The 21,923-nt window shown below is 50.2% G+C and overlaps 1 protein-coding gene across 1 annotated transcript in view; it reads left to right on the forward strand.

The window, feature by feature from the left end:
- Positions 1–21,923, forward strand: part of LOC124278525 (pyridine nucleotide-disulfide oxidoreductase domain-containing protein 2-like) — a 46,817-nt gene that overhangs the window by 12,314 nt on the left and 12,580 nt on the right. The window contains exons 6-11 of the mRNA XM_046714251.1: positions 62–215; positions 1,564–1,625; positions 1,737–1,834; positions 2,158–2,299; positions 19,726–19,857; positions 20,832–20,904. Of these exons, the coding sequence (XP_046570207.1) occupies positions 62–215; positions 1,564–1,625; positions 1,737–1,834; positions 2,158–2,299; positions 19,726–19,857; positions 20,832–20,904 (661 nt within the window). The remainder of the gene's footprint in view (positions 1–61; positions 216–1,563; positions 1,626–1,736; positions 1,835–2,157; positions 2,300–19,725; positions 19,858–20,831; positions 20,905–21,923) is intronic.

Consider the following 21,923-nt stretch of genomic DNA (forward strand, 5'->3'; position numbering starts at 1 on the left):
ATATTATTGTGTGTGGCTATAAACAAATAAACAAACAAATGCTTCCTTGACTTGCACTCAGGCTTTCACTGAGTATGAAGAAACCCTGGATCGTATTGTGACAGCCATGGACCCTTTACTAGACAGCCCACCCTTTCCACTCACTGCATTCAGCTCCGCTTCACTCCGGGAGAAGTGGAACAGCCTACCATCAATAAGGACTCTTCTTGGAGCAGGTAAACTACCCAACTTAACCTCCTAAAGCTCTTCTCTGGATTACGTTGTGTGGGCAGGTGGCTTTGGTTTGAGCTCAGCAGTATTTTCTTCATGTTTAGGTCTGCTATTATGTTTTTCAAAGTTTTTGAACATAACAGACTGTTCTTTGGACATTCTTTAATATGGGTTTTTGTTCTCAGTGGTCAGGCCATTTGACTTAATGTATATGCACAGAGATGTTGTTCCTTCGATCTCTCCTTCACCTTGATCAGCTTCCTTCCCTGCCAGTAGAAGATATAGTCTATTCCAAGTGCCTGATTCTTGCAGGCATGTTTCTTGCAGAAGTTTGGCAATCATCATGTTTCCAACATTCCATCATCCCAACCCAAGGGCTGTCTCGTCTGGTTCAAGATTTATAACCGATTTGTCTTGCTGGTCAGACCCTAATCTCTTTTCATCCACTAGAACATGCACCAAGTAGAGCCGGGGGCTGTGGTAGGACAGCATCTTCCTGAGTGAAGCTTGCCTGGGTTGAAGAAGGCAGGTGGGCGATGATAGGGCAAGACAAAAGTCAGTACTTGTCATTATCAGAGGCATCACAGGACCCTGTAGCCTTTCACATGAATGGGTAGTCTCCATGCAGCAGGGGTTTGGGTTGAGAGTTTTCCTAGAAGAGCAAAAAGCCGAGACTGCTAAGCACTGATCCTATTGGAAGCATTTTGTTTTGAGGCACCCCGAGATGTCACTCTCCTGACTTCTGTGAGTAAGAACAATTCCTCAGTGTAAAGGCCAGGTGCTATACTTGACTGTCAGTGGCTGGTAGAAGAACACACTGTTGGGAGCTTTCCTCAAAAACTCACCAGCTTTAACAGTTTCACACAGATAACACTTTAATAGGAGCAATTTTTAATAAATATTTGACTTCTTGATGTTTCAATACACATTGCATGTAGGAAAATGGCACATTATTGTTTTCTCTAGGATGTGAGGCTCATGTATTCTAGTCTTTAGTCAAACAAAAGCTTGATTATTTTTTAGAAATCCTTGAACCCCTTGAAAATGAGATTTTTGCTTCCCTACAATTAGCAAATACCCTACATCATGTTTGTTGTACAGTTTAACCTCATTGAAAATCCTTATGGTCAAGTTACCTGAGGGGAATACCATCATACCAGGAGCTCTCTCCGTACGATGCCAGTTGAACTGCAGACCGTAAACTGTACCGCATTTGTGTTAGACATTTTGATATATGCCTCCTTTTGAAGAAGTTATCTCAACAGGTTAACACCAATATCAGCTGTTTCTTGGACAAGTTGGTTAGAAGTGTTTTAATTGTTTGTTGTAACTGTTAATTGTGATATTTTTCAGTGAAATCTTTAGGTCCAGAACTAACTGGCTTCTATGAGTTCATGACTGCACCAGCTCAGAAGGTGAGTTTGTCACCTACATTGTCCTCCTTCATCACATGTTGTTTCCCTGACAGTTCTGGTTATACAGGTAGAAAGTAGATCTAATCCTGTATTGATGGTTTTCACTGTCAGATATTGGACCGCTGGTTTGAATCGGAGCCTCTGAAGGCAACACTGGCCACAGATTCTGTCATAGGGGCGATGTTGACACCAGAGTCTCCAGGCAGTGGGTGAGATTTCCTTTTTCCCTCAAAATGTTGGTATCAAAGCTGGCTGGAGTTTGTCAGTGTTTGTTTTAAGCAGATCAAGTTAAGACCCAACTGTAGAACGATGGGGTTGGACACAAACATCACATACACATTTGTCTGGACTATAAGATCAAATTGTGCAGTAAATGAATATGATCAGCAGCTCAGTTTGAACTAGAGGTTCATCTAGAGTAGCTTGATCTAGTCGTTTTGGCCCATTTCCTGTTCATCATGGAATTACATGTTTTTTGCCATATGTTGTCATGTTCCAGGTTCCTGATGTTATGAGATATCTGTGTTGACAGTTACGTGCTTCTCCACCATGTTATGGGGGAGCTGGAGGGCATCAAGGGAGCCTGGGGCTACGTCGAGGGAGGGATGGGAGGTGTGTCTCAGGCCATAGCCAACTGTGCCACCGACCATGGTGCCAGCATCTTCTGTGATAGAGTGAGTACAGATGACCAGGGGAGGGATGGGAGGTGTGTCTCAGGCCATAGCCAACTGTGCCACAGACCATGGTGTCAGCATCTTCTGTGACAGAGTGAGTACAGATGACCAGGGGAGGGATGGGAGGTGTGTCTCGGGCCATAGATAACTGTGCCACCGACCATGGTGCCAGCATCTTCTGTGATAGAGTGAGTCGAGATGACGTGGGGAGGGATGGGAGGTGTGTCTCAGGCCATAGATAACTGTGCCACCGACCATGGTGCCAGCATCTTCTGTGACAGAGTGAGTACAGATGACCAGGGAGGGATGGGAGGTGTGTCTCAGGCCATAGATAACTGTGCCACCAACCATGGTGCCAGCACCTTCTGTGACAGAGTGAGTACAGATGACCAGGGAGGGATGGGAGGTGTGTCTCAGGCCATAGATAACTGTGCCACAGACCATGGTGCCAGCATCTTCTGTGACAGAGTGAGTACAGATGACCAGGGGAGGGATGGGAGGTGTGTCTCGGGCCATAGATAACTGTGCCACCAACCATGGTGCCAGCATCTTCTGTGACAGAGTGAGTACAGATGACCAGGGAGGGATGGGAGGAGTGCAGATGTGTCTGGGAGGCCATAGATAACTGTGCCACCGACCATGGTGCCAGCATCTTCTGTGACAGAGTGAGTACAGATGACCAACAGGGATGGGAGGTGTGTCTCGGGCCATAGATAACTGTGCCACCGACCATGGTGCCAGCATCTTCTGTGACAGAGTGAGTACAGATGACCAGGGGAGGGATGGGAGGTGTGTCTCAGGCCATAGATAACTGTGCCACCGACCATGGTGCCAGCATCTTCTGTGACAGAGTGAGTACAGATGACTAGGGGAGGGATGGGAGGTGTGTCTCGGGCCATAGATAACTGTGCCACCAACCATGGTGCCAGCATCTTCTGTGACAGAGTGAGTACAGATGACCAGGGGAGGGATGGGAGGTGTGTCTCAGGCCATAGATAACTGTGCCACCGACCATGGTGCCAGCATCTTCTGTGACAGAGTGAGTACAGATGACTAGACCGAGGAGGATGGGAGGTGTGTCTCAGGCCATAGCCAACTGTGCCACCGACCATGGTGCCAGCATCTTCTGTGACAGAGTGAGTACAGATGACCAGGGGAGGGATGGGAGGTGTGTCTCAGGCCATAGATAACTGTGCCACCAACCATGGTGCCAGCATCTTCTGTGACAGAGTGAGTACAGATGACCAGGGGAGGGATGGGAGGTGTGTCTCAGGCCATAGATAACTGTGCCACCGACCATGGTGCCAGCATCTTCTGTGACAGAGTGAGTACAGATGACCAGGGAGGGATGGGAGGTGTGTCTCAGGCCATAGATAACTGTGCCACCGACCATGGTGCCAGCATCTTCTGTGACAGAGTGAGTACAGATGACCAGGGGAGGGATGGGAGGTGTGTCTCAGGCCATAGATAACTGTGCCACCAACCATGGTGCCAGCATCTTCTGTGACAGAGTGAGTACAGATGACCAGGGAGGGATGGGAGGTGTGTCTCAGGCCATAGATAACTGTGCCACCGACCATGGTGCCAGCATCTTCTGTGACAGAGTGAGTACAGATGACCAGGGAGGGATGGGAGGTGTGTCTCAGGCCATAGATAACTGTGCCACCAACCATGGTGCCAGCATCTTCTGTGACAGAGTGAGAGTACAGATGATGACCAGAGGGAGGGAGGGATGGGAGGTGTGTCTCAGGCCATAGATAACTGTGCCACCACCATGGTGCCAGCATCTTCTGTGACAGAGTGAGTACAGATGACCAGGGGAGGGATGGGAGGTGTGTCTCAGGCCATAGATAACTGTGCCACCGACCATGGTGCCAGCATCTTCTGTGACAGAGTGAGTACAGATGACGTGGGGAGGGATGGGAGGTGTGTCTCAGGCCATAGATAACTGTGCCACCGACCATGGTGCCAGCATCTTCTGTGACAGAGTGAGTACAGATGATCAGATCAGGGGAGGGATGGGAGGTGTGTCTCAGGCCATAGATAACTGTGCCACCGACCATGGTGCCAGCATCTTCTGTGACAGAGTGAGTACAGATGACCAGGGAGGGATGGGAGGTGTGTCTCAGGCCATAGATAACTGTGCCACCGACCATGGTGCCAGCATCTTCTGTGACAGAGTGAGTACAGATGACCAGGGGAGGGATGGGAGGTGTGTCTCAGGCCATAGATAACTGTGCCACCGACCATGGTGCCAGCATCTTCTGTGACAGAGTGAGTACAGATGACCAGGGAGGGATGGGAGGTGTGTCTCAGGCCATAGATAACTGTGCCACCGACCATGGTGCCAGCATCTTCTGTGATAGAGTGAGTACAGATGACCAGGGAGGGATGGGAGGTGTGTCTCAGGCCATAGATAACTGTGCCACCGACCATGGTGCTGGCATCTTCTGTGACAGAGTGAGTACAGATGACCACAGGGATGGGAGGTGTGTCTCGGGCCATAGATAACTGTGCCACCAACCATGGTGCCAGCATCTTCTGTGACAGAGTGAGTACAGATGACCAGGGGAGGGATGGGAGGTGTGTCTCAGGCCATAGATAACTGTGCCACCGACCATGGTGCCAGCATCTTCTGTGACAGAGTGAGTACAGATGACAACAGGGATGGGAGGTGTGTCTCGGGCCATAGATAACTGTGCCACCGACCATGGTGCCAGCATCTTCTGTGACAGAGTGAGTACAGATGACCAGGGGAGGGATGGGAGGTGTGTCTCAGGCCATAGATAACTGTGCCACCGACCATGGTGCCAGCATCCTCTGTGACAGAGTGAGTACAGATGACGTTGGGAGGGATGGGAGGTGTGTCTCGGGCCATAGATAACTGTGCCACCAACCAGGTGCAAGCATCTTCTGTGACAGAGTGAGTACAGATGACCAGGGGAGGGATGGGAGGTGTGTCTCAGGCCATAGCCAACTGTGCCACCGACCATGGTGCCAGCATCTTCTGTGATAGAGTGAGTACAGATGACTAGAGGAGGGATGGGAGGTGTGTCTCAGAACATAGCCAACTGTGCCACCGACCATGGTGCCAGCAACTTCTGTGACAGAGTGAGTACAGATGACCAGGGGAGGGATGGGAGGTGTGTCTCAGGCCATAGATAACTGTGCCACCAACCATGGTGCCAGCATCTTCTGTGACAGAGTGAGTACAGATGACTAGGGGAGGGATGGGAGGTGTGTCTCAGGCCATAGATAACTGTGCCACCGACCATGGTGCCAGCATCTTCTGTGACAGAGTGAGTACAGATGACCAGGGGAGGGATGGGAGGTGTGTCTCAGGCCATAGATAACTGTGCCACCGACCATGGTGCAAGCATCTTCTGTGACAGAGTGAGTACAGATGACCAGGGGAGGGATGGGAGGTGTGTCTCAGGCCATAGATAACTGTGCCACCAACCATGGTGCCAGCATCTTCTGTGACAGAGTGAGTCGAGATGACCAGGGGAGGGATGGGAGGTGTGTCTCAGGCCATAGATAACTGTGCCACCGACCATGGTGCCAGCATCTTCTGTGACAGAGTGAGTACAGATGACGTGGGGAGGGATGGGAGGTGTGTCTCAGGCCATAGATAACTGTGCCACCAACCATGGTGCCAGCATCTTCTGTGACAGAGTGAGTACAGATGACCAGATCAGGGATGGGAGGGTGTGTCTCAGGCCATAGATAACTGTGCCACCGACCATGGTGCCAGCATCTTCTGTGACAGAGTGAGTACAGATGACCAGGGGAGGGATGGGAGGTGTGTTTCAGGCCATAGATATCTGTGCCACCGACCATGGTGCCAGCATCTTCTCTGACAGAGTGAGTACAGATGACGTGGGAGGGAGGGATGGGAGATGTGTCTCAGGCCATAGATAACTGTGCCACCGACCATGGTGCCAGCATCTTCTGTGACAGAGTGAGTACAGATGATCAGATCAGGGAGGGATGGGAGGTGTGTCTCAGGCCATAGATAACTGTGCCACCGACCATGGTGCCAGCATCTTCTTTGATAGAGTGAGTACAGATGACCAGGGGAGGGATGGGAGGTGTGTCTCAGGCCATAGATAACTAACTGTGCCACCAGATGACCATGGTGCCAGCATCTTGATAGAGACAGAGTGAGTACAGATGACCAGGGGAGGGATGGGAGGTGTGTCTCAGGCCATAGATAACTGTGCCACCGACCATGGTGCCAGCATCTTCTGTGATAGAGTGAGTCGAGATGACTGGAGGGGATGGGAGGTGTGTCTCAGGGCCATAGATAACTGTGCCACCGACCATGGTGCCAGCATCTTCTGTGACAGAGTGAGTACAGATGACCAGGGGAGGGATGGGAGGTGTGTGTCTCAGGCCATAGATAACTGTGCCACCGACCATGGTGCCAGCATCTTCTGTGACAGAGTGAGTACAGATGACCAGGGGAGGGATGGGAGGTGTGTCTCAGGCCATAGATAACTGTGCCACAGACCATGGTGCCAGCATCTTCTGTGACAGAGTGAGTACAGATGACCAGGGGAGGGATGGGAGGTGTGTCTCAGGCCATAGATAACTGTGCCACCGACCATGGTGCCAGCATCTTCTGTGACAGAGTGAGTACAGATGACTAGGGGAGGGATGGGAGGTGTGTCTCAGGCCATAGATAACTGTGCCACCGACCATGGTGCCAGCATCTTCTGTGACAGAGTGAGTACAGATGACCAGGGGAGGGATGGGAGGTGTGTCTCAGGCCATAGCCAACTGTGCCACAGACCATGGTGTCAGCATCTTCTGTGACAGAGTGAGTACAGATGACCAGGGGAGGGATGGGAGGTGTGTCTCAGGCCATAGATAACTGTGCCACCGACCATGGTGCCAGCATCTTCTGTGACAGAGTGAGTACAGATGACCAGGGGAGGATGGGAGGTGTGTCTCAGGCCATAGATAACTGTGCCACCAACCATGGTGCCAGCATCTTCTGTGACAGAGTGAGTACAGATGACCAGGGGAGGGATGGGAGGTGTGTCTCAGGCCATAGATAACTGTGCCACCGACCATGGTGCCAGCATCTTCTGTGACAGAGTGAGTACAGATGACCAGGGGAGGGATGGGAGGTGTGTCTCAGGCCATAGATAACTGTGCCACCGACCATGGTGCCAGCATCTTCTGTGACAGAGTGAGTACAGATGACCAGGGGAGGGATGGGAGGTGTGTCTCAGGCCATAGATAACTGTGCCACCGACCATGGTGCCAGCATCTTCTGTGACAGAGTGAGTACAGATGACTAGGGGAGGGATGGGAGGTGTGTCTCAGGCCAACATAGCTGTAACTGTGCCACCGACCATGGTGCCAGCATCTTCTGTGACAGAGTGAGTACAGATGACCAGGGGAGGGATGGGAGGTGTGTCTCAGGCCATAGATAACTGTGCCACCGACCATGGTGCCAGCATCTTCTGTGACAGAGTGAGTACAGATGACCAGGGGAGGGATGGATGGGAGGTGTGTCTCAGGCCATAGATAACTGTGCCACCGACCATGGTGCCAGCATCTTCTGTGACAGAGTGAGTACAGATGACCAGGGAGGGATGGGAGGTGTGTCTCAGGCCATAGATAACTGTGCCACCAACCATGGTGCCAGCATCTTCTGTGACAGAGTGAGTACAGATGACCAGGGAGGGATGGGAGGTGTGTCTCAGGCCATAGATAACTGTGCCACCGACCATGGTGCCAGCATCTTCTGTGACAGAGTGAGTACAGATGACCAGGGGGAGGGGATGGGAGGTGTGTCTCAGGCCATAGATAACTGTGCCACCGACCATGGTGCACAGCATCTGACAGAGTGAGTACAGATGACCAGGGGAGGGATGGGAGGTGTGTCTCAGGCCATAGATAACTGTGCCACCGACCATGGTGCCCAGCATCTTCTGTGACAGAGTGAGTACAGATGACCAGGGGGGAGGGTGTGTCTCAGGCCATGGATAACTGTGCCACCGACCATGGTGCCAGCATCTTCTGTGACAGAGTGAGTACAGATGACCAGGATGGGAGGGATCAGGATAGATAACTGTGCCACCCGACCATGGTGCCAGCATCTTCTGTGCCATGAGTACAGATGACTAGAGGAGGGATGGGAGGTGTGTCTCAGGCCATAGCCACCATGGTGCCAAGCATCTTCTGTGACAGAGTGAGTACAGATGACTGACAGGGATGGGAGGTGTGTCTCAGGCCATAGATGTGCCACCCCATGGTGCCAGCATCTTCTGTGACAGAGTGAGTATGGGAGGGATGGGATGTGTCTCAGGCCATCTTCTGTGAGATAGCACACCAGGAGGATGTGCCACCATACCATGGTGCCAGCATCTTCTGTGACAGAGTGAGTACAGATGACGTAGGGGAGGGATGGGAGGTGTGTCTCAGGCCATAGATAACTGTGCCACCGACCATGGTGCAAGCATCTTCTGTGACAGAGTGAAGGTGTGTCTCAGGCCATACAGATGACCAGGGGAGGGATGGGAGGTGTGTCTCAGGCCATAGATAACTGTGCCACCGACCATGGTGCCAGCATCTTCTGTGACAGAGTGAGTACAGATGACCAGGGAGGGATGGGAGGTGTGTCTCAGGCCATAGATAACTGTGCCACCGACCATGGTGCCAGCATCTTCTGTGACAGAGTGAGTACAGATGACCAGGGAGGGATGGGAGGTGTGTCTCAGGGCCATAGATAACTGTGCCACCAACCATGGTGCCAGCATCTTCTGTGACAGAGTGAGTACAGATGACCAGGGGAGGATGGGAGGTGTGTCTCAGGCCATAGATAACTGTGCCACCGACCATGGTGCCAGCATCTTCTGTGACAGAGTGAGTACAGATGACGTGGGGAGGGATGGGAGGTGTGTCTCAGGCCATAGATAACTGTGCCACCACCGACCATGGTGCCACCGACCATGGTGCCAGCATCTTCTGTGACAGAGTGAGTACAGATGACCAGGGGAGGGATGGGAGGTGTGTCTCAGGCCATAGATAACTGTGCCACCGACCATGGTGCCAGCATCTTCTGTGACAGAGTGAGTACAGATGACCAGGGGAGGGATGGGAGGTGTGTCTCAGGCCATAGATAACTGTGCCACAGACCATGGTGCCAGCATCTTCTGTGACAGAGTGAGTACAGATGACCAGGGAGGGATGGGAGGTGTGTCTCAGGCCATAGATAACTGTGCCACCGACCATGGTGCCAGCATCTTCTGTGACAGAGTGAGTACAGATGACCAGGGAGGGATGGGAGGTGTGTCTCAGGCCATAGATAACTGTGCCACCGACCATGGTGCCAGCATCTTCTGTGACAGAGTGAGTACAGATGACCAGGGAGGGATGGGAGGTGTGTCTCAGGCCATAGATAACTGTGCCACCGACCATGGTGCCAGCATCTTCTGTGACAGAGTGAGTACAGATGACAAGGGGAGGGATGGGAGGTGTGTCTCAGGCCATAGATAACTGTGCCACCGACCATGGTGCCAGCATCTTCTGTGACAGAGTGAGTACAGATGACCAGGGGGAGGGATGGGAGGTGTGTCTCAGGCCATAGATAACTGTGCCACCGACCATGGTGCCAGCATCTTCTGTGACAGAGTGAGTACAGATGACGTTGGGAGGGATGGGAGGTGTGTCTCAGGCCATAGATAACTGTGCCACCAACCATGGTGCCAGCATCTTCTGTGACAGAGTGAGTACAGATGACCAGGGGAGGGATGGGAGGTGTGTCTCAGGCCATAGCCAACTGTGCCACCGACCATGGTGCCAGCATCTTCTGTGACAGAGTGAGTACAGATGACCAGGGGAGGGATGGGAGGTGTGTCTCAGGCCATAGATAACTGTGCCACCGACCATGGTGCCAGCATCTTCTGTGACAGAGTGAGTACAGATGACCAGGGAGGGATGGGAGGTGTGTCTCAGGCCATAGATAACTGTGCCACCAACCATGGTGCCAGCATCTTCTGTGACAGAGTGAGTACAGATGACCAGGGGAGGGATGGGAGGTGTGTCTCAGGCCATAGATAACTGTGCCACCGACCATGGTGCCAGCATCTTCTGTGACAGAGTGAGTACAGATGACCAGGGGAGGGATGGGAGGTGTGTCTCAGGCCATAGATAACTGTGCCACCAACCATGGTGCCAGCATCTTCTGTGACAGAGTGAGTACAGATGACCAGGGGAGGGATGGGAGGTGTGTCTCAGGCCATAGATAACTGTGCCACCGACCATGGTGCCAGCATCTTCTGTGACAGAGTGAGTACAGATGACCAGGGAGGGATGGGAGGTGTGTCTCAGGCCATAGATAACTGTGCCACCGACCATGGTGCCAGCATCTTCTGTGACAGAGTGAGTACAGATGACCAGATCAGGGAGGGATGGGAGGTGTGTCTCAGGCCATAGATAACTGTGCCACCAACCATGGTGCCAGCATCTTCTGTGACAGAGTGAGTACAGATGACCAGGGGAGGGATGGGAGGTGTGTCTCAGGCCATAGATAACTGTGCCACCGACCATGGTGCCAGCATCTTCTGTGACAGAGTGAGTACAGATGACCAGGGATGGGGGATGGGAGGTGTGTCTCAGGCCATAGATAACTGTGCCACATGACCAGACCATGGTGCCAGCATCTTCTGTGACAGAGTGAGTACAGATGACCAGGGAGGGATGGGAGGTGTGTCTCAGGCCATAGATAACTGTGCCACAGACCATGGTGCAGCATCTTCTGTGACAGAGTGAGTACAGATGACGTGGGGAGGGATGGGAGGTGTGTCTCAGGCCATAGATAACTGTGCCACCGACCATGGTGCCAGCATCTTCTGTGACAGAGTGAGTACAGATGACCAGGGGAGGGATGGGAGGTGTGTCTCAGGCCATAGATAACTGTGCCACCGACCATGGTGCCAGCATCTTCTGTGACAGAGTGAGTACAGATGACCAGGGGAGGGATGGGAGGTGTGTCTCAGGCCATAGATAACTGTGCCACCGACCATGGTGCCAGCATCTTCTGTGACAGAGTGAGTACAGATGACCAGGGGAGGGATGGGAGGTGTGTCTCAGGCCATAGATAACTGTGCCACCGACCATGGTGCCAGCATCTTCTGTGACAGAGTGAGTACAGATGACCAGGGAGGGATGGGAGGTGTGTCTCAGGCCATAGATAACTGTGCCACCAACCATGGTGCCAGCATCTTCTGTGACAGAGTGAGTACAGATGACCAGGGAGGGATGGGAGGTGTGTCTCAGGCCATAGATAACTGTGCCACCGACCATGGTGCCAGCATCTTCTGTGACAGAGTGAGTACAGATGACCAGGGGAGGGATGGGAGGTGTGTCTCAGGCCATAGATAACTGTGCCACCGACCATGGTGCCAGCATCTTCTGTGACAGAGTGAGTACAGATGATCCAGGGAGGGATGGGAGGTGTGTCTCAGGCCATAGATAACTGTGCCACCGACCATGGTGCCAGCATCTTCTGTGACAGAGTGAGTACAGATGACCAGGGAGGGATGGGAGGTGTGTCTCAGGCCATAGATAACTGTGCCACCGACCATGGTGCCAGCATCTTCTGTGACAGAGTGAGTACAGATGACCAGGGAGGGATGGGAGGTGTGTCTCAGGCCATAGATAACTGTGCCACCGACCATGGTGCCAGCATCTTCTGTGACAGAGTGAGTACAGATGACCAGGGGAGGGATGGGAGGTGTGTCTCAGGCCATAGATAACTGTGCCACCGACCATGGTGCCAGCATCTTCTGTGACAGAGTGAGTACAGATGACCAGGGAGGGATGGGAGGTGTGTCTCAGGCCATAGATAACTGTGCCACCGACCATGGTGCCAGCATCTTCTGTGACAGAGTGAGTACAGATGACGTGGGGAGGGATGGGAGGTGTGTCTCAGGCCATAGATAACTGTGCCACCGACCATGGTGCCAGCATCTTCTGTGACAGAGTGAGTACAGATGATCAGATCAGGGGAGGGATGGGAGGTGTGTCTCGGGCCATAGATAACTGTGCCACCGACCATGGTGCCAGCATCTTCTTTGATAGAGTGAGTACAGATGACCAGGGGAGGGATGGGAGGTGTGTCTCAGGCCATAGATAACTGTGCCACCGACCATGGTGCCAGCATCTTCTGTGACAGAGTGAGTACAGATGACCAGGGGAGGGATGGGAGGTGTGTCTCAGGCCATAGATAACTGTGCCACCGACCATGGTGCCAGCATCTTCTGTGACAGAGTGAGTACAGATGACCAGGGGAGGGATGGGAGGTGTGTCTCAGGCCATAGATAACTGTGCCACCAACCATGGTGCCAGCATCTTCTGTGACAGAGTGAGTACAGATGACCAGGGGAGGGATGGGAGGTGTGTCTCAGGCCATAGATAACTGTGCCACCAACCATGGTGCCAGCATCTTCTGTGACAGAGTGAGTACAGATGACCAGGGAGGGATGGGAGGTGTGTCTCAGGCCATAGATAACTGTGCCACCGACCATGGTGCCAGCATCTTCTGTGACAGAGTGAGTACAGATGACCAGGGGGGAGGGATGGGAGGTGTGTCTCAGGCCATAGATAACTGTGCCACCACCCATGGTGCCAGCATCTTCTGTGACAGAGTGAGTACAGATGACCAGGGAGGGATGGGAGGTGTGTCTCAGGCCATAGATAACTGTGCCACCGACCATGGTGCCAGCATCTTCTGTGACAGAGTGAGTACAGATGACGTGGGAGGGATGGGAGGTGTGTCTCAGGCCATAGATAACTGTGCCACCGACCATGGTGCCAGCATCTTCTGTGACAGAGTGAGTACAGATGACCAGGGGAGGGATGGGAGGTGTGTCTCAGGCCATAGATAACTGTGCCACCGACCATGGTGCCAGCATCTTCTGTGACAGAGTGAGTACAGATGACCAGGGGAGGGATGGGAGGTGTGTCTCAGGCCATAGATAACTGTGCCACCGACCATGGTGCCAGCATCTTCTGTGACAGAGTGAGTACAGATGACCAGGGGAGGGATGGGAGGTGTGTCTCAGGCCATAGATAACTGTGCCACAGACCATGGTGCCAGCATCTTCTGTGACAGAGTGAGTACAGATGACCAGGGGATGGGAGGGGATGTGTGTCTCAGGCCATAGATAACTGTGCCACCGACCATGGTGCCAGCATCTTCTGTGACAGAGTGAGTACAGATGATGACCAGGGGGGATGGGAGGTGTGTCTCAGGCCATAGATAACTGTGCCACCGACCATGGTGCCAGCATCTTCTGTGACAGAGTGAGTACAGATGACCAGGGGAGGGATGGGAGGTGTGTCTCAGGCCATAGATAACTGTGCCACCGACCATGGTGCCAGCATCTCTCTGTGACAGAGTGAGTACAGATGACGTGGGGAGGGATGGGAGGTGTGTCTCAGGCCATAGATAACTGTGCCACCGACCATGGTGCCAGCATCTTCTGTGACAGAGTGAGTACAGATGATCAGATCAGGGGAGGGATGGGAGGTGTGTCTCAGGCCATAGATAACTGTGCCACCGACCATGGTGCCAGCATCTTCTGTGATAGAGTGAGTACAGATGACCAGGGGAGGGATGGGAGGTGTGTTTCAGGCCATAGATATCTGTGCCACCGACCATGGTGCCAGCATCTTCTGTGACAGAGTGAGTACAGATGACGTGGGGAGGGATGGGAGGTGTGTCTCAGGCCATAGATAACTGTGCCACCGACCATGGTGCCAGCATCTTCTGTGACAGAGTGAGTACAGATGATCAGATCAGGGGAGGGATGGGAGGTGTGTCTCGGGCCATAGATAACTGTGCCACCGACCATGGTGCCAGCATCTTCTGTGACAGAGTGAGTACAGATGACCAGGGGAGGGATGGGAGGTGTGTCTCAGGCCATAGATAACTGTGCCACCGACCATGGTGCCAGCATCTTCTGTGACAGAGTGAGTACAGATGACCAGGGGAGGGATGGGAGGTGTGTCTCAGGCCATAGCCAACTGTGCCACCGACCATGGTGCCAGCATCTTCTGTGACAGAGTGAGTACAGATGATCAGATCAGGGGAGGGATGGGAGGTGTGTCTCGGGCCATAGATAACTGTGCCACCAACCATGGTGCCAGCATCTTCTGTGACAGAGTGAGTACAGATGACGTGGGGAGGGATGGGAGGTGTGTCTCAGGCCATAGATAACTGTGCCACCGACCATGGTGCCAGCATCTTCTGTGACAGAGTGAGTACAGATGACCAGGGGAGGGATGGGAGGTGTGTCTCAGGCCATAGCCAACTGTGCCACAGACCATGGTGTCAGCATCTTCTGTGACAGAGTGAGTACAGATGACCAGGGGAGGGATGGGAGGTGTGTCTCAGGCCATAGCCAACTGTGCCACAGACCATGGTGTCAGCATCTTCTGTGACAGAGTGAGTACAGATGACGTGGGGAGGGATGGGAGGTGTGTCTCAGGCCATAGATAACTGTGCCACCGACCATGGTGGCAGCATCTTCTGTGACAGAGTGAGTACAGATGATCAGATCAGGGGAGGGATGGGAGGTGTGTCTCGGGCCATAGATAACTGTGCCACCGACCATGGTGCCAGCATCTTCTTTGATAGAGTGAGTACAGATGACCAGGGGAGGGATGGGAGGTGTGTTTCAGGCCATAGATATCTGTGCCACCGACCATGGTGCCAGCATCTTCTCTGACAGAGTGAGTACAGATGACGTGGGGAGGGATGGGAGGTGTGTCTCAGGCCATAGATAACTGTGCCACCGACCATGGTGCAAGCATCTTCTGTGACAGAGTGAGTACAGATGACCAGGGGAGGGATGGGAGGTGTGTCTCAGGCCATAGATAACTGTGCCACCAACCATGGTGCCAGCATCTTCTGTGACAGAGTGAGTACAGATGACCAGGGGAGGGATGGGAGGTGTGTCTCAGGCCATAGATAACTGTGCCACCAACCATGGTGCCAGCATCTTCTGTGACAGAGTGAGTACAGATGACGTGGGGAGGGATGGGAGGTGTGTCTCAGGCCATAGATAACTGTGCCACCGACCATGGTGCAAGCATCTTCTGTGACAGAGTGAGTACAGATGACCAGGGGAGGGATGGGAGGTGTGTCTCAGGCCATAGATAACTGTGCCACCAACCATGGTGCCAGCATCTTCTGTGACAGAGTGAGTACAGATGACCAGGGGAGGGATGGGAGGTGTGTCTCAGGCCATAGATAACTGTGCCACCGACCATGGTGCGGGCATCTTCTTTGACAGAGTGAGTACAGATGACGTGGGGAGGGATGGGAGGTGTGTCTCAGGCCATAGATAACTGTGCCACCGACCATGGTGCCAGCATCTTCTGTGACAGAGTGAGTACAGATGATCAGATCAGGGGAGGGATGGGAGGTGTGTCTCAGGCCATAGATAACTGTGCCACCGACCATGGTGCCAGCATCTTCTGTGACAGAGTGAGTACAGATGACCAGGGGAGGGATGGGAGGTGTGTCTCAGGCCATAGATAACTGTGCCACCGACCATGGTGCCAGCATCTTCTGTGACAGAGTGAGTACAGATGACCAGGGGAGGGATGGGAGGTGTGTCTCAGGCCATAGCCAACTGTGCCACAGACCATGGTGTCAGCATCTTCTGTGACAGAGTGAGTACAGATGACCAGGGAGGGATGGGAGGTGTGTCTCAGGCCATAGATAACTGTGCCACAGACCATGGTGCCAGCATCTTCTGTGACAGAGTGAGTACAGATGACCAGGGGAGGGATGGGAGGTGTGTCTCAGGCCATAGATAACTGTGCCACCGACCATGGTGCCAGCATCTTCTGTGACAGAGTGAGTACAGATGACGTGGGGAGGGATGGGAGGGAGGTGTGTCTCAGGCCATAGATAACTGTGCCACCGACCATGGTGCCAGCATCTTCTGTGACAGAGTGAGTACAGATGATCAGATCAGGGGAGGGATGGGAGGTGTGTCTCAGGCCATAGATAACTGTGCCACCGACCATGGTGCCAGCATCTTCTGTGACAGAGTGAGTACAGATGACCAGGGGAGGGATGGGAGGTGTGTCTCAGGCCATAGATAACTGTGCCACCGACCATGGTGCCAGCATCTTCTGTGACAGAGTGAGTACAGATGACCAGGGGAGGGATGGGAGGTGTGTCTCAGGCCATAGATAACTGTGCCACCAACCATGGTGCCAGCATCTTCTGTGACAGAGTGAGTACAGATGACCAGGGAGGGATGGGAGGTGTGTCTCAGGCCATAGATAACTGTGCCACCGACCATGGTGCCAGCATCTTCTGTGACAGAGTGAGTACAGATGACCAGGGGAGGGATGGGAGGTGTGTCTCAGGCCATAGATAACTGTGCCACCGACCATGGTGCCAGCATCTTCTGTGACAGAGTGAGTACAGATGACCAGGGGAGGGATGGGAGGTGGTGTGTCTCAGGCCATAGATAACTGTGCCACCGACCATGGTGCCAGCATCTTCTGTGACAGAGTGAGTACAGATGACCAGGGAGGGATGGGAGGTGTGTCTCAGGCCATAGATAACTGTGCCACCGACCATGGTGCCAGCATCTTCTGTGACAGAGTGAGTACAGATGACCAGGGGAGGGATGGGAGGTGTGTCTCAGGCCATAGATAACTGTGCCACCGACCATGGTGCCAGCATCTTCTGTGACAGAGTGAGTACAGATGACCAGGGGAGGGATGGGAGGTGTGTCTCAGGCCATAGATAACTGTGCCACCGACCATGGTGCCAGCATCTTCTGTGATAGAGTGAGTACAGATGACTAGGGGAGGGATGGGAGGTGTGTCTCAGGCCATAGATAACTGTGCCACCGACCATGGTGCCAGCATCTTCTGTGACAGAGTGAGTGCATATGACCAAGGGAGGGATGGGAGGTGTGTCTCAGGCCATAGATAACTGTGCCACCGACCATGGTGCCAGCATCTTCTGTGACAGAGTGAGTACAGATGACTAGGGGAGGGATGGGAGGTGTGTCTCAGGCCATAGCCAACTGTGCCACCGACCATGGTGCCAGCATCTTCTGTGATAGAGTGAGTACAGATGACCAGGGGAGGGATGGGAGGTGTGTCTCAGGCCATAGCCAACTGTGCCACCGACCATGGTGCCAGCATCTTCTGTGACAGAGTGAGTACAGATGACCAGGGGAGGGATGGGAGGTGTGTCTCAGGCCATAGATAACTGTGCCACCGACCATGGTGCCAGCATCTTCTGTGACAGAGTGAGTGCATATGACCAGGGGAGGGATGGGAGGTGTGTCTCAGGCCATAGCCAACTGTGCCACTGACCATGGTGCCAGCATCTTCTGTGATAGAGTGAGTGCATATGACCAGGGGAGGGATGGGAGGTGTGTCTCAGGCCATAGCCAACTGTGCCACCGACCATGGTGCCAGCATCTTCTGTGACAGAGTGAGTACAGATGACCAGGGGAGGGATGGGAGGTGTGTCTCGGGCCATAGATAACTGTGCCACCGACCATGGTGCCAGCATCTTCTGTGATAGAGTGAGTCGAGATGACCAGGGGAGGGATGGGAGATGTGTCTCAGGCCATTGATAACTGTGACATGAATCATGATTGGCTGTTATCAATGCATTGTTGATTATTCATTTACATCAGTGTCCTAAGTAATATTGTTAAAGGTCACATGCAACGTAAAACACAACTTTGCAGATTCTTACCGAAACAAATCGTCAAAAATGCAAATTCAACTTATAAAGTTGAAAAATAACGCGATGAAAAAAAACGAGCGAAATCGGAGTTCAAACGTTTCACTAATTTTCCCCCGAATTTTCTGGGGAAAACGGGTTTCAACAGCTGGGCTGCGCTCATAGCACGTGCGCAGTGAAATAGGTTCGCGCAGCTTGGAAGCGGGTTGAATACTCCGGTGAAGGCTTTGGTGTGAGCTATTTTTCTAATGTTTTGTTGATATCTCACAGGCGCGAGCTTTTTATATGTTATGACAGTAAATTAACTGTTTGTATAATTTCATTTGTCTATTTCACCACACGTTCTTCTTACCGAGTCACTTTGTCAGTTCGATACTTGAAAGCAATGTCATTATTTAGAATTTCTAAGTGAGATATAGATATGTGGTTGTCACAGACAAAACTCAATGTCTTGTTTTATTGACACCTGTGTGTCTGCTGCCTGTCTGCTAATGACAATATTCAATACACAGCTGCTATCACTGACCTGCAATTTGAACTTAACACCAATCAGGCTATACACCATAAACAAAATGCATTGATTTATAGCCCGAGTTCGGTCTCTGTCACATTATGTAATTACACAGACAGGCAGGTGTGATACTTGAACACATGACATGTTATGATGTCTGTTGATTGTAAAATGTTATACACAAAAAATGAGCATGTATTTACAAAACCCAACATCTCTATATATACACACACAATGAGCCGTGAGGGCATCTGCAAATGAACCAGCCGTTACACTTGAGTGCACACCCACCCGCTCTGACTGGGTTCGGTATCCCGGCTGCTTCGTTTCTTGGGAAGTAAACCCAAGTACACAATATTGCACTTTTGATTTGCGATTGTACGCTTATAATTTTGTTTATATGTTTTTTCACAACCAGCAATGTATATTATATGTCATGAATAAGTGATAATTGTGTTTTAATTATGTTTGATGTTTTGGTTGCATGTGACCTTTAAGGAAAAGTATTGACAGTCTCTGTATGTCAAAGCATGGGAGACAATATCATTGAGAAATTTGTAATTGTTTTTATCCCCCGCAACACGTTTTGCACGCGCTCTGTCCATGCGTGCTTGCGTCCGTCCATCCGTTCATGCACATTCATCTTTTCCGGAGCAGAACTTCAAAACCATTCACTACTTCTTCACCAAACTTGGCACATAGATAGATCTGGTGGTGTACTGGTGCCTTTTGGTAGTTTGGGATTTCTGTGTAAAATGGTTTTTTTTGCGTTTCCATGGCAACACGTTTGACTTTGAAATTGGTGGTTGTGCTCTTTTCCAGACAATACTTTGAAAAGGGTCGCTATTTTTTTACCAAACTTTCCACATAGATAGGTCTGGTGGTATACTTGTGCCTTTTGGTAGTTTTGGAATTCTGAATAATTTATTTTTTTTCAATACACACCTTCCACTTTGCCATATACACACCAATACATTTGACATAATCATAACTAGTAGACATATTCATGAAGAGTATTTTGCCATTGCGGGGATATTGATGACTTTGTCTTCTTGTTTGTAATGTTATTCCATTTCATTTGCAAACCAATATCAATCTGGAAATTATTACCAATGCTACCACTGACCACTGGAGTATACTAGTATGATACTGTGTTGCCTGCAGCCTGTGAGCAATGTGCTGACTAGTGGTGAGAGATGCCATGGTGTGGTGCTGGTCGATGGCACTGAAATCAGGAGCAAGGTGGTGCTGTCTAACGCTACCCCGTCAGTAACATTCCTTGACCTGGTCAAGCCGGTGAGTCATCCTTCCATTTCAATAATGAAATAAGAGACAAACAGAAATGCCATAATATGTATAGCTCACCTGTCACAAGAGCCCCTACAAGCTACAATAGATCACTTTTGTTGAAAAATGGCATTGATAAATCAGGCACTTTTCATATTGTAAACATCCTTTCTTAATGGAGCCCAGATAATGAAGCATACAACTTTATGGCTGACAACTTCTTGTTTATTGCATAGAGCAACATTAGTACCAGTGTAAGAATCTACACCGTAATGTCGCTCTGTACAATAAACAAGAAGTTGTCAGCCATAAGGTGGTACATGCTTCATTATTGACTCACCAACTTCTAAAATTCCAGTCGAACAATTGGAACCCAGATATTCCATAACTGAAAGGAAGCCACGTTAAGTTGTTAAAATTAACAAGTCAGTCAGATGTTGGGAGCTGTCTTTTGAAAAAACAAAACATGGGTACACCTTTTCGGCATCAGTGAAAGTCTTGGTATGGTGAATATTTTACAAACATATTAGGAAAAAACAAACAGTGAATTGCTATAAATTTGTTAGCAATAGTTTGTTAACTCAGATTTGCATACTGATTTTCATAAGGTTCAAAATGAACTATGTATATGTCTAGGTGAAGGTGTTTCATGAGGTTCAAAATGAACTATGTATATGTCTAGGTGAAGGTGTTTCATGAGGTTCCAAATGAACTATGTATATGTCTAGGTGAAGGTGTTTCATGAGGTTCAAAATGAACTATATATATGTCTAGGTGAAGGTGTTTCATGAGGTTCAAAATGAACTATGTATATGTCTAGGTGAAGGTGTTTCATGAGGTTCAAAATGAACTACATGTATGTATATGTCTAGGTGAAGGTGTTTCATGAGGTTCCAAATGAACTATGTATATGTCTAGGTGAAGGTGTTTCATGAGGTTCCAAATGAACTATGTATATGTCTAGGTGAAGGTGTTTTTTGCAGGCCACCCTGCCTGACCACCTCACTGATCAACTCAAACATCTGGACGTGAGGTCGCCTGTCACAAAGATCAATGGTCAGTCCAATATTATTACTAAGTGTACACACCGAGTTACATAGTGTTCAATGGTCAATGTTGGTTTGACATAGCTTTGTGTGCCTTAGTGGTGTGAAACTTGATGTTGTGTTGAATGTGTAGCAGTGTATCATATTAGAACAGAAGGAAAACTAAGAGAAACTTCAGTTAGAAGCTGTCAGAATAGTTACGGGTCTTCATAGATATACCTTACAACAAATTCTATATTATGAGAGTGGATGGGAAACATTGGACGAACAAAGAAAAGAAGAAAGCTTTGTCTGTATTAATAAATTCAGAATGATTTAGCTCCTGTATACTTAAAAGGTATAACTCCAGATAATGTAGGATTTACTTACAACCTTCGGAATGTTAACAATATTATCTTACCTTCTGCAAGGTTAAGACATTAGTATGATTCATTTTTCCATCAACTATAAGATTATGAAAAAATAAGAAAATTAGCCTGCATTACAAAAATGTAATATTATACTGACAAAGTTGAGGTATATGACTAGTCAACTAAACTATGACTTGTATCGTTTCAAGATGAAAGATACTGGTTCTTGTTACTGTGGTAAAACTTCCTATTAGAATGTAAACAGTTTAACATTCAAAGAGAGACATTAATGTTAAATTTGAAAAGTATTGTTAAATGTGACTCTCCAGTCACATTGTCCGTAGTGTTACTTGGAAGTGCAGATATGGTTATTCAACAGAATGTGTACAAACAAAACGTTTTTGAGTGATCACATAAGTTGTTTCCTCTCTTTACCTTACCTATACTTTCTCTTTATTCCTTCCTGAGATGTATGATATGGAAAATACATGTATGTAAGTATCAGGGAGCATGTATTATAAGTTGGATAACTTGTCCCAATCCCTTTCACATTTGTGAGTAAATAATGTCAACAACATTAAAATCTATGTCGAAACGTCACCTTTCACAGAATAAAAGAAGTGTATATCCATAAAAATTGCCAACATTCTTCATCACCTCAACTTCTAAAATGCCCATC

The sequence above is a fragment of the Haliotis rubra genome, unplaced genomic scaffold (assembly GCF_003918875.1).
Source record: "Haliotis rubra isolate DU_JTF1 unplaced genomic scaffold, ASM391887v1 Scf239, whole genome shotgun sequence".
NCBI classification, from domain to species: domain Eukaryota; kingdom Metazoa; phylum Mollusca; class Gastropoda; order Lepetellida; family Haliotidae; genus Haliotis; species Haliotis rubra.